This window comes from Plecotus auritus (assembly GCF_963455305.1).
Source record: "Plecotus auritus genome assembly, chromosome: 4".
Classification (NCBI taxonomy): domain Eukaryota; kingdom Metazoa; phylum Chordata; class Mammalia; order Chiroptera; family Vespertilionidae; genus Plecotus; species Plecotus auritus.
This window is the reverse complement of record NC_137775.1, coordinates 83051637-83065667: the sequence shown is the minus strand read 5'-3', so window position 1 is coordinate 83065667 and position 14031 is coordinate 83051637. Positions and strand designations below refer to the sequence as shown.

Sequence of the window (14031 nt, the reverse complement as noted above, 5' to 3'; positions counted from 1 at the left end):
GAGGGGCCATGCAGGGTCTTGGAGGATGGGCCGAGACCCACCCCTGTGTCTACCACAGCCTCGCAGCCCACAGTTCCTTTCAAGGTGCACGAATTCATGCACTGGGCCCCTAGTCCTAATATATAAAAAGCCAGGGGCCATCACAACCGAAACCGGACGGACGAACGAACAGCAGGCTGAGTGGGGCGACAAGGCCAGCAGCGGGGTTAGTGAGGGACGACCAAAAGAATGAACAGCAGGCTATGTAGGGCAACCAGGCCGGCAGGGGAGGCAGTTGGGAGCGACCAGGCCAGCGGGGGTGGGGGAGCAGTTGGGGGTGACCAGACTGGCGAGGGGGGGCAGTTGGGAGCAATAAGGCCAGCAAGGGGGGCAATTAGGGGTTACCAGGCTGGCAGGGGGGGCAGTTATGGGTGACCAGGCCAGTGGGGGGGCCAGTTGGGGGCAACCAGGTTGGCAGGGGGGCAGTTAGGGGCGATCAGGCCAGCAGGCAGAGGCGGTTAGGGGTGATCAGGCTGGCAGAGTGGGCAATTAAGGGCGATCAGGCAGGCAGGCAGGTGAGCAGTTAGGAGCCAGCGGTCCCGGATTTTGAGGGGGATGTCTGACTGCTGGTTTAGGCCTGATCCTTAAGCCTGTTGTTCGTTTGTCCGTCCGGTTTCGGTTGTGATGGCCCCTGGCTTTTTATATATTAGGACTAGGGGCCCAGTGCATGAATTCGTGCACCTTGAAAGGAACTGTGGGCTGCAAGGCTGTGGTAGACACAGGGGCGGGTCTCGGCCCATCCTCCAAGACCCCGCATGGCCCCTCCCGCCGTGGCCCCTGCTCCCCAGTCTGCAGGAAGTCAGACATCCCTCGAGGGGTCCCTGATTGGAAAGGGTGCAGGCTGAGCTGAGGGCACCCCCACCCTGTGCACGAATTTCATGCACTAGGCCGCTAGTCTATAATAATAAAAGCGTAATATGCAAATTGACCAAATAGCCGAACAGTGGAATGACTATGTGGACGACCTTTCGGATGAAGCCAGGGCTGCGAAGGCCTACCCTTGTACAAATTTTGTGCCTTGGGCCTCTAGTAACACTAAACAAAGCTCAACAAAATGTATAAGCCATTTTTTTTTCCTTTTTATGGGATTAAAGATCTAATAATAAAAGATTCTTCCATATCATGTATTTTACCTGCTATGTTACTTTTGTTTCTGCTCAGAGACATGATCACTGGATTTAAAGAAGAGACATATATAAATGCCATGGAAAGAACTGCAGAATGGTTCCCTCTGATCACGGTCACATTCACAATGGATCCATCTTTCCCCTGAAAAAACAATTTTTAAAATTAAACTTCTTTAAGTAAGACTGACTTGAGAGAAGTCCATATAGGATTAATGTAAAAAGTTATTTCATGAAAATTATTTTTAAAGAATATATTTTCTGTTTTCAAATCTCTCACACACTTGCACACAGTGATAAGTGCTTACAATGGACAAGTGAAGCATCCAACTAATTAAAGAATAAATAAGAATTAATTTCAATTAACACACAAATTTGTTCTGCAAGAAAATGGCAATTTCAAATAAACACCCATACCTAACTAAACTATCCATCAAGTGTGAGAATATTTGCACACATGTAAGTACTCAGAAAACTTCCCTCTGACATATTCTTTCTTAGGATGTTTCTTAAGGCTATGACCTCATAGAATAAACAATAGCCAAAAAAGAGAAAGATATGTACTCCAAGAAATGACTCTACACAGGAGAGCAATCAAAAAAAGTGCTAGGGCCCTAGCTGGTTTGGCTCAGTGGATAGAGCATCGGCCTGTGAACTGAAGTGTTCTGGGTTCGATTCCGGTCAAGGGCACATGCCCGGGTTGCAGGCTCGATGCCCAAATGGGGGGCATGCGGGAGGCAGCCGATCAATGATTCTCTCTCATCATTGATGCTTCTATCTCTTCCTCTCCCTTCCTCTCTGAAATAAATAAAGATATATTTTTAAAAAAAGAAAGAAAAGTGATAAGATAAGATCTATAGAATAAATCTAAACAACAGCAAGTTTGTTTGAAGTAGAAAAACAGAGAGCTTCAAGGAAAAAACAGCTGATATGATGGAATATTTTCCCTAAAATAGAGGATTTTTATTACAAGGAATATGTCTAAAAAACTCTAAGGAAAAAAAATTAACTATATAAGAAAAAACATTTTTTCTCTGATTCTGACAGCATCATTTAAATAGTTATAATAATGTAAGCATGGTTTATTGATTTAAAAATAATGGTATTATAACTATATTCAAAAGAATTAAAAGTGGTTGTTTCAGAAAGGGGGGACTTGAAGAAGGGTGAGAGGTGGTAGGAGAGCATGACTGTTTCACTATTTTCTTTTTAAATTTTGCATGTGTTACTTTGATCAAAATTAAAAGGGTTTTTTTTTAGTGTTTATTCTCTTTAGTGAAAGAAATCTAAACAGTATAAAATTTAGCCATTAAAATGTAAATATATATTAAAGTGATAATCCAGTGTTGGTCAAATACCAGAAATCAGACACTTATACAGTGATAGTAAGAGTATAAATTAAAAAGGAATTTCAGACAACTGGATGCTACATATCCTGAGAAAAGTAAATATGGCCAAAACTATAGTTAATGGGATGATGAAAGCTCTGTTGTTTAAAATAGGAAATTTTGGAAATTAGCTTAATGTCCACTTATAAGGAATAGTTAAACAGATTATAATACAACCATGTACTGGAACTGCATTCAGTTTATACATAAAAGCTAACATTTCATAATATCTGAGTAACTGGATAAGATAAAAATGTGGGACCAGAGATCAATGATTATTTTGAACCCTCTCTTCTAGAGGTCTTTATTTGTTCAGAACACAGTCATCTTTTGGGGTCATGGATGTGCTAGGAATGTTGATGACACTGACGTCAACTCTGAATAGGAAGTTCAGCCTCAGCTGTGAGCATGACTCTCACTAAAAGCAGCAGGGAAGGACCTGGACTCAAAGCTCTTAATACGGTTATGAGAGTGAACTAACTGAAGGGGGACAGCTAAGTAATTTGTTTTTAAGGAAAAAAGGAAGCAGTAGGAAATAACTAAGAAGATGTCTTATAGGAACAAAAATAGCCTAGAAGTGTCTAAGTTCTACCATTCACATCTAGCCCAGAAAACAAAATTGCTGGAGAAAATGAAGTTATTTGTTGTTTGCTTAAGCTAAAAGTGAGACTACAAGACATATAAGATATACACCCAGAATGTTCACTAGATAAACTTACTTATTATGTGGCACTAATACTTATTAAGCATGGGACTTCCTTGTCTTCTTTTAAAGAAAAAGTCTCAAAAAATAAAGAAAAAGACTCCATTGATGGAGTCAGCTTCCCACTTCATAGCAGAACAGGCAATATAAACAACATAAGCATTCTCTCATGATGAAAAGGTCACCCACACAGAGAGAAGGAGATGACAAAGGTTTCCACTTACTCTGGGTGGAACTCGGCATTGAATTCTCCGTGAATTGCTTGTGGTGACATTGATGGCACAAGACTGAGATCCAAATAAAACGAGGCTGACATCTTCCAAACCAGAGCCTCGGATGGTGGCCCAGAGTCCTCCTGTAACAAACAGCATTTCCATATGGGATATACAGCCTTACAGACAGACAAAATTAATTATTCACAAGAGATAAATAAAATTAAAATATGAAGCTCCTTAGTCAAAATACATGCTCAAATTGCAGAAAAGAGTGAAAATAAATATATACTACTGGACAGGGAAGTAGCAATGGAGACTAGAGGGGAAAGAGAGGTAGAAATGTATCCTGGAGTTACAATACTCCCACAAGTCAGAGAAGGGAAGTAGATGGTCTCTGAAAAACTCTTCCTGCCCTAGACTTTTAAATACCATCCCTGCCAATCCTATAAAACATATTTGTTTCTGGAATTATCAAGTATAAGAGAGCATCATGGCAGAAGGAGCAGTGGGCCCAGAGTCAGGGCCACAGATTGCTCTGCCACTTAAAGCAGATCATTTGGAGTATTGCCTCTGCATATTGCCTCATCTTTACAAACAACCCTTCCAGCTTTTGTGATTTGATACCATATATACTAGGTTCTGGTCTCCATGATGGTGTAGAAGTGACTGACATCACAACCCACTGCCATCAGGATTTCTCCGCTGATCACTGTAGAGCAACCCCAGAAACCCGTGTCCCCTCACTGCAGATGTCGGTAAGAAAAGGTTGGCACCAATCGTATCCACTTTCCCATTTAGAGGAGCAGCCCTTGATCTCACTGACAAACAGAAGTCCCCTTTATTGATGAGGGCAATGATGCTGGTCTGCCATTCCTCCAGAAGGGGATACAAGAGTGGCAGTGAAGCCACCAGATAGAGACATGCACCTTTTGAGGGCAGGAAGTGGGTGCAGGAACAAGCTTATCTTCTCCAAGCAGGTTAGCAGAGAAAGAGAAACATACAACCTGAAGAAAATCTGTCAGGAAAACGTGAAATGAGAAATACACCCTGAAGCTAAATATATCAACTTGCCCTGAAGAGTCAGGGCAAGACTACAATAGACTTCTAATTTAGAGAATAAAATTAAAGAAAAAAATAATTTAAAATAGCAACATAAAAGATAACAATATATGAAAACAATCTTGACAAGAAAAATTCAAGATAATGAAGAAAATTAATGAAAATGTTGAAATGCTACAGAGGAACATAATAGATAGATTAAAACTTAAATGAGAAAACTAAAATAAATGGGTAGAAAGAGTAAACTCAGAATGGCTGCATATCTTCCTAAATTAAACTAAAGCATCAATGCAAGATTTTACATTTATATTAAACAGCTGATTTAAATTCAATAAAAAATAAACAATAGCTAGAATACAGAATTTCAAAAATAAGAGTAAAGAAGTCTTCTGCCAGACATTAAAATATGTTATTAAAAGCTATAATTAAAATCCAATAAATCACGAATAGCCAGACAGATCAATAGAACAGAATAGGGAGTTCAGAAATAAATCCAGATAAGTATAGGACTATAAGAAACAAAAAATATGGCATTTTACATTAGTGAAAATAGATGGATTCTTTATCTAGTAAATTAAATAAGTGAGTAGTATTGAAGAAATTAAACGTAAGTTCTTCTCACATCCTTACCAAAAGAAATTCCAAGCTGATATAATATTTCACCAAAAAAAATAAAGAATTATAAAACTAGAAGAAAACATGGTAGAATTTTTATTTTTATGTAATTTTAGAGGAAAGCCATTCTAAGTATTTTGCAACCCTAAAGCCATAAAAACTTGATACACTTACTGCATAAAAAAATAAAACATGCATGCTCAATTAGTTGGAGCATTGTACCATACATCAAAAGGTTGTGGGTTCAATTGACATACTTAGGTTGTAGGTTCAATCTCTCTTCCTCTCTAAAAATCAATAAAAACATATCCTTGGATGAGGATTAAAAAAAAATAATAAAATATGTATGAATTACAAAAATAGGAAACAATGAGACAAAAAATAAACATGTAAGGTCTAATATCCTTAATATTAAAAAAGCTCTTTAAATCAATAACAAAGAAAAATAGCCCAATTGAAAAAAAAAAAGTGAGCTAAGGAGATGAATACACAATTCACTGAGAAGAAAAAACAATTCCTCTTAAACATATGAAAAGATATTTAATTTCTCTCAATGAAATAAAAGCAAAGTAAAAGTACAATAAAATATTATTTTTCTCTTATAAGACTGGTAAATATCAAAAAGTTTGGTAACACTGTGTTAATAAGAGGCGGTAAATAGACATTCATACACACAGAGAATAAATTATACACCTCTAAAGAGAACATTTTGGAATTTTCAAAATATTAAATGTATATCACCTCTTGACCTAGGAATTCCACTTCTAAGAAGTTCTATTACTAATATATGCAAAATGGAACAACTGCATATCCACATACAAAGGAATGAAGCTGGACCCTGTTTTGAATTGTGTCCCCTAAAAATTCATATGTTGAAGTCCTACCTGCCAGTACCTCAGAATGTGAGCTTGTTTGGGAATAAGTTCATTATAGATGTAATTAACTAATATAAGATGAAGTCATACTGGAATAGAATAGAGTGGGCCCCTAATTCAGTATGACTGGTATTTTATTATAAGGGGAAATTTGGGCACAGAAAAGACATAGCAAGAACACAAAATGAAGATGAAGGCAGAGATCAGGTGATGCTTCTATAGCCAAGGAATGCCAAAGATTGCCAGTGAACCCCCACGAGCTAGGAGATAGGCATGAAGCAGGTTGTTTCAGAAGGAATCAACTCTGCCAACACCTTGATCTGTAACTTCCAGCCTCCAGAACAGTAGGACAATAAATGTCTGTTGTTTGAGCCATCCAGTTTGTGGTACCTAGATAAGCATCCCTAGAAAACTAATTCAGACCCCTACCTCATACCATATGCAAAAGTTAACTCAAAATGAATCAGATACCCTAAATGCAGGAGCTAACCCTGCAAAACTCTTAGGGAAAAAAACGTATGCACAAATCTTAGTGATATTGGATTAGGCAATTGTTTCTTAGATATGATACCAAAGCATAAGCAACAACAACAATAAAATATACATTGGACTTGATCAAAATTTAATAAAACTTTTGTGCTTCAAAGACTACTATCAAGAAAATAAAAAGAGCCGAAACCGGTTTGGCTCAGTGGATAGAGCTTTGGCCTGCGGACTGAAGGGTCCCGGGTTCGATTCCGGTCAAGGGCATGTACCTTGGCTGCGGGCACATCCCCAGTGGGGGGTGTGCAGGAGGCAGCTGATCGATTTTTCTCTCTCATCGATGTTTCTAGCTTTCTATCCCTCTCCCTTCCTCTCTGTAAAAATATCAATAAAATATATTTTTTAAAAAAAAGAAAATAAAAAGACAAGCCACAGGTGAAAGAAAATATTTGCAAATCATATATCTGAGACTCACATAAAGAACTCCTACAAATTAATGATTAAAGGACAAATAACTCAATTTGTTAAATGGGCACAGGATTTGGGTATTTCTTCAAAGAATATATATATTTGTAGCCTCGCTTGTGTTCTTGGAACAAGCCAAGCTTATTCTGACGTAAGACTATCATTCAATGTTCCCGCCATCTAGGACTCTTCTCCAAGATTCCCCCAGGACTCATTCCTTCACCTCATCCATGTCTCCATTCTCCAGTGCCATCCACCTCAACCCTCCAGTGCCAATGGCCTTCCTATCACAACCACCCCTTCTGTCACTCTTCCCCTGCTTGATTTTTCTCTGACACAATTAACCATCACCTCCATGGCAGCAGGAACGTTATTTTAATTTACTATATGCTCCACATTAATAGTCTCTGGCACATAATAAGAGCTAAATAAAGTGTTGTTATTATTGTTGATGTTAATGATTGAAAGTTGCAGAGGTGGTAACACTGTGCCATTTCTATTTGAAAGTTCAGGTGTCTCACAAGGTCCCATAACTAAAGAGAAGGTAACTCAGTAAGAAATGAACCAAGGAAGTATGTCCTCCAAAGCCGAGATTTCCCTTTAAAATCCTTTGGAGGGTGCTTCTGCATATGGTAAGTGGTAATTTAGAATATTATTTGTCATATTATTATACATATTCATTTCATACTGGATTATGCTGTAAATTCCTTGCTGGTAGGACTCAGCCTGGTTCTCTTTAAATCCTCTACTGCAACGTTGCTTAAACTCCACTGTTCACAGAAATGGCCTAAGAATCCTGTTAAAATGCAGGTTGATTAGGAGGTCTGGGATAGGGCATGAGACTCTGCATTTCTAACAGATTTCCAACTGATACAGCTACTACTAGTCCAGAGCCACACTGTGAGTGGCAAGGATTTCAGCATCTAGCACAGGGCTTTACACAGGGTGGCTTCATCAGTGTTGAGTGAGTGAAGGAGTGAGATTGGTTGATACTAAGTAGCAACTAGAGCTTCTCTCTCTCTCTCTCTCTCTCTCTCTCTCTCTCTCTCGCTCTCGCTCTCGCTCTCGCTCTTGCTCTCTCCCTCTCTCTCTCCCCTTCCTTTTTCCCTTAGTCTTTACTGAAAGTCAATTTGCAACCATCCAACATTTTTCCTTCTCTGAGTTTTTCATCTTTTCCTAAAATATATAGAGATGATGTACAATCCTCCCAGATAAATTACTTTACTACATATTGCTGGTACAGTACGCCTTGATTGGGTGATAGGATGAGGGACCAACTATTCATGTGCCTGGGACTTTCTGAGTTTTAGCATTAAGAGTTCCATGACCCAGTGTTAAAACTGAAAGTCTTTCATTCTGGAAAACCCCTCAGTCCCAGGAAAAGAAGCACAGTTGGCCGCCTAGCCTGGGCAAGGCACTCTGTCTAGAGGAAACAAAGATGACTGAGTCACCTGTCTGCCACTGGGGTGTCTGCAATGCAGTGGCAGGAGCTAAAGAAGGTTTGTGTGGCCTAAACTGCAAAGGTAACTTGAGATCAAAGCCCCTTATACATCTACTGGGAAGATTATTATATGCCCTAAACTCAAACTAATCATTATTGGGTTAATATCGAATATGACCTTGCACTGTCAGCATCACATATCCTCTGGCTCTTCCCTTAAATCACTGAAAAATCAGAGAAAGCTTGCTCTATTTTAGTCACTTATCTAGGCAAAGTCAAGTCAGAAATAAGATGTTCCTTGGAACAACGCATTTGTGGCCAGGAAACACCACTTCAAAAAATGTTTTAAGCCACAGGTCTTTGTTCAGCAGAATAAACAATGACAACAATCCAAGGCATTAAGACGTTTTATGCTCCAAAAATCACACATTAACATATATATACATGCATAAGTATTCCTAAGAATTCTTGCAATCTGGCTGGGTTGTTTTTTTTTTGTTGTTGTTTTTTTTTTAATATATTTTATTGATATTTTACAGAGAGGAAAGGAGAGGGATAGAGAGCCAGAAACATCGATGAGAGAGAAACATCAATCAGCTGCCTCCTGCACACCCCCCACTGGGGATGTGCCCGCAACCAAGGTACGTGCCCCTGACCGGAATCGAACCCGGGACCCTTCAGTCCGCAGGCCGATGCTCTATCCACTGAGCCAAACCGGTTTCGGCTGGCTGGGTTGTTTTTAACTGTCTTGTTCCTCAGAAGAGATCCTTGGTTTTCATGGCACTAACACCCAATCCACAGGGCTGACACTGACAAGATCTACTGCCCTTTGCATACCCCACTGTTCAAATGCTAGTTGACTTTGCATGCTAGCCAAGTATCCAAGTGCATGTCAGTTTACAAATATTTGTGAGCACCCACTGTGTGCAAGGCTTCTAGTGGGCAAGACCTGAACATCACACATGCAAATGCTTTTACTTTTCAAAGGACTTTCCCACCTGTTGACTCATTTTAATCTCATACAAAACTAGGAGGCCTATAAGTTAAGCATCATTAGGCTAATTATATAACTAAGACAGCATGGCACGCAAAAGCAGCAGGAGTCTTGGCATCTGACGATCCCAGTTTGCATCCTAAATCCACCTCTTTCTATTAGAAAGCCTGGGGCAAGTCACTGTTCTCGCAGAACCACCATTATCTCATCTAAACAATGTGGAGAATATCTCCATCTTCCAGGTGGCTGTAAGCATTTAGGGTATGTGACTACCTAAGAGATACTTCATAAGTAACACGATGCCTATCATCATCTTTATTAGGAAACTAAGTCCCCTAGAAATAACTGACATTTCTAAGGTCACACATCTGATTTTGGCATCATGAAAACCCAAGCACATATGTCCTAACACCCAATCTGTTGTTGTTTCCACTAAACCAAATTATCCTGGTGACTCACTGACTGACCCAATCGTGCCTAATATCACAGCCAAACTATGTAGCAATGAGTTCATTTAAGGGCTCAAATATCTGTTGCTCATTAGAAGAAATTCTGATGGCAGAAAACAAAAAGCTGTGAATCATAGTGGATACAGAATTTATTACACAGAAGGAGTGTTAGGTTCCTGCATATCAGCAAGAATTCTACCTTCAAAGGGTCAGATACAACGTGGGGTCCTCCCCATATTACCGATCTCTGCAGCTCTAGAAGGCTCCACTGCGTCCAGTCTGGGTTCCACGTTCAGGAAGAGGCCTCCTCCACTGGCATTGATGGCACGACCTAAGGGTCTCACCAGCACTGAGATCTGATAAACTCCAACAGGTAGCAGGTCTGTCTGGCATACCACATCTGTTTGGTTTGAGAAAATAACTTTGCAACTTGTTTTATTCACTGTAATCTGCAAGGCCTGGGAGTCACTCGAGAAACTAGTTCCAGTAATATAAACCAGTAGGTCCATGTCACCATCTTAAAAAAGGAAAGAAATTAAAAGAACAAATCATCTCTCAGGGATCACTCCATTTCAGATAACTCTCCCTAACATCAAATGATCATTTTCTTTCATTGTCCCCTCTCATCTTCAGATTCAAGGAGTTGCATGCTGACTCAAATACTGGACATTGGCATTTATCATTGTAAGCATACAGCCCCCATCTTAAATGGTGTCAAAAGTAGTAATGAGAGAAGACTAGTCAATAAAAATGGGGGGAAGTCAAAGTAAAGAATATTTCAAAGCAAGAAACAAAGAAAATAAAACATTTTAAGTCATCAAAAAATCCACTTGTCTCCATTTTCAATCATAACAATACCAGTTACATTGGCCAAAAAATGCACTTTCTGTTGCATCACTAAACATCCACTCCATAAACTGATGCACCTCCTACCCACCCATCACCAGGTACATGGCTGCTGACAAATCACTCTGTGCCTAAAGTTCATGACCATCTCAATGCCCAATTACAAATCTTACCAAGGGAATACCACACAGAGTGGACCTGGGGAGTTGATCCTTCAAGATACTGGAAAGAACAGGAACCTGAGCAATGAGCTAGTATGTCATTCACTTGCACAACTACCTGAAAAAAAGCAAATGAATGAAACCCAAATGTATGTATTTCATGTACTCAGTAGTATTCATACCAATAAAGTACTTGTGAAATTTGTCCAAATTAAAATGTGTTCATGATTCACTTATTTTCTTTCTTCTATTTCCCAGTAATAAACCTTAAATTGTAATGAATAGCTCAAAATATGTCAGACTCTTAAACTGATGGCAAACATGCTGAAACCTCACATTTCTACAATTAAATGTGCTACATCTTGAATAAATATTCTGTCTGTCATATAAAACTAAATTTAATAAAATTAAAACTGCATAAGGACTTTTTATTACTTTCTATTTTCAAGTAGGCAGATATTTCCTGTGAAAAGCCCTTTCTTTGCTGGTAAATGCCAGAAAAGTAGGCACCTTCCTTCCACCATTACTACATGGGTATATAACTAAAAATTGGAGTATTTGGACACTTGGTTTGGGGTCTTTTTTTGTCCTAGAATAGGGCCCCAAGAAGAGACTACAGTTGACCCTTGAACAACATGGGTAAATGTATTTTTTATAAATACTATAAATGTATTTTCTCTTATGATTGTCTTAATAATACTGTAAATGTGTTATTTTTTATAAATACTATAAATGTATTTTCTCTTATTTTAATATTTTCTTTTTTCTAACTGCTTTATTGTATACAGTATGAAATACATATAACATATGAAATATGTTGTTAATTCACTGTTTATGTAATCGGCTACTAGTAGTTAAGATTTGGGGCAGTCAAAAGTTACATACAGATTTTTTACTGTGAGGGTGTCAGTGCCCCAAACCCCTGATTGTTCAAGGGTCAGCTTGTACATGTCTTTCCCTTGTACTGGAGCTAATGTTAATCTAATAGAATCCTACAATACTTGGAGATGAGAAAAGATATGCTCATTGGACTCTCTACATAGGAAATATGGATAAAAGTACATACACTGTATTTTATGATCATGTTTTCTTATGGAGGAAAAGGGTATTGGGATAGCATAAAGGCATAATTGATAAAGAACACTTTGATTTTATCTGTTTTATTTTATCCATAAAGACAAAAAATACTAAATATATCAACATGTTGATGATTATTAATCCTCAGTTTAGATACCCTGGTTTTGGTTATATTATTCTTTACAGTTCTGTATTTTAAATTTTTCTCAAATTAAAAGCAGATGACTTATAACAAGATTATGGGCAGATGAGAAAGAGGAAAAGACATTTTAAAAAGAAAAGGAGTTGACTTAGCTCATTTACTTTTCAATATCACGGTGTGGAAGTATAAACCATATGTACTCACAGAGGTTCTCTATTTTTTATACCATAATAATAGCATCAATAATTATAATAACAGGATGTTGTGTTTACAAAGCACTTAAGTTTTCAGAGTACTTTCCATACCCTGTGGAAGTAGAGAGAGGACAGCCATAACTGTCTCTGTGTTATGGGTTGTAAAACTTATCCTTGGATTGGTCCACAGTACACATTAGGGAGGGGCTGAGACAGATGTAAAACTAGTACTTGCATTGGGGTGACCCATCTACTCTCACCTGAGTGTGCTGGTTGGCAGTAACCAACATGTCTCCAAATACGGGTGCAAGAAAAACTCCACCATCATATAACACACGAGTGGTTGCAGCAGGGTTCACTCCAGTTAGATTTTCATCAGAGACCTAAGACGATCAAATTTCTGGTGAATTCTGTCATGGAATAGCAGTCTAGTCTTGTTTTAAACAAATAATAAAAGGTCTTTTCACATTCTGTTTAAGATAACCCAATAGCTAGAAAGTGAAAATGGAGTGACCGGGGATTGAAAACTAGAAACCTGACATAAGTAATGACCAATGAAAGCCCCAGTAGGTTAGAGGGATATTTATTTGCAAATAGAGTTCTACAAAAATTATTTCTCTAAGTCTTGAGATATTTTTGTTTCTATGTGCTTTTCTATTTTGTATGTTTGCAATCCAAAATATTACAATAAAATGTAGGAAACAAGTGCTATGAGATGACTTCTGTCCTTCCTCTATCTCCACCCAAGTATTTTGTTTGAAAACCAGATGACCCACACCACCATATAACAGGGATCAAATTCCATCTTGGATTTCATTTTATAATAACCAAATGGTAGATGATCATTAGATTATTTTTAAAACCCTAAATATGCAAGAGCATCTGGTTTTGTCATTATCCAAAGACAGCAAATCCTTTTCTAAAATTCCTTCTGCTGTGCCATCTGCCTCCCTCATAATCTAAGTCAATCACATCTGCTTAAATTATCCAATAACAGATGCAGAATTGGTGTAAGGTGGACACTGACCAATAACGTCTCTACCTACATTGAGTTAGGAAAGGAGACATTGATTCAAATTGCTTTATCAGAGATATGATTCACAAAAATGTGTCTTGAAAACTTCTAGAAAGAAAGATAATTGAGCCCCTTTATTTGAATATTCCAATAAAATTAATAATTCATGATGGTTTTCATTTATATCATTCTGATATTTTTCTTTACAAAATTGTTCCAGGGCACAAACCCCATACCACCAAAAGGGATACCATACATACCCTGATGAAATTGGGCAAATCCCCAACCTGGGTGGACCAGGAGAGGGTCCATACATGTTCATAGCAAGACTTCAGATCCTCAGTCACAGTGAAGTCACTGACATTGAGGTACCTGGATGTGACGTCATCAGCATTGTACTGTAAGAGCTTGCGAAGGTGACTAGCTGAAATATGTACAGGAACATCTGTGGGGAAGGGTTGTGATATACAAAATACAAGACATAAATTACTCTACCTCATAGGGTCTCATCATGAAGATAACAGAGAATAAGTGTCAAGATACCTTCTAAATATGCAGGAGACTCTCATGTTCAAAATATAGCTTCAAGAGAAGCCCCAGCCCAGTTAAGGTAGATACGAGCTGATGCCCTCTTTTTATATCGTGATACCTTTAGTCAGTATCACATCTGAGAGCAAGCAGAGAGCACAGTCACATCAGACAAAACTATCTCAGCTGTCAACTCAAAATATAGACTCCAGACATCC

At 38.4% G+C, this 14031-nt stretch overlaps 1 protein-coding gene across 1 annotated transcript in view; it reads right to left on the bottom strand.

Moving 5' to 3' along the window:
* PKHD1 (PKHD1 ciliary IPT domain containing fibrocystin/polyductin) overlaps positions 1-14031 on the bottom strand; it is a gene marked incomplete at both ends in the record, with an annotated part of 416219 nt that overhangs the window by 357285 nt on the left and 44903 nt on the right. The window contains 6 exons of the mRNA XM_080665111.1: positions 1173-1308; positions 3479-3609; positions 10092-10367; positions 10870-10975; positions 12531-12653; positions 13546-13730. Coding sequence (XP_080521237.1) covers positions 1173-1308; positions 3479-3609; positions 10092-10367; positions 10870-10975; positions 12531-12653; positions 13546-13730 — 957 coding nt within the window. The remainder of the gene's footprint in view (positions 1-1172; positions 1309-3478; positions 3610-10091; positions 10368-10869; positions 10976-12530; positions 12654-13545; positions 13731-14031) is intronic.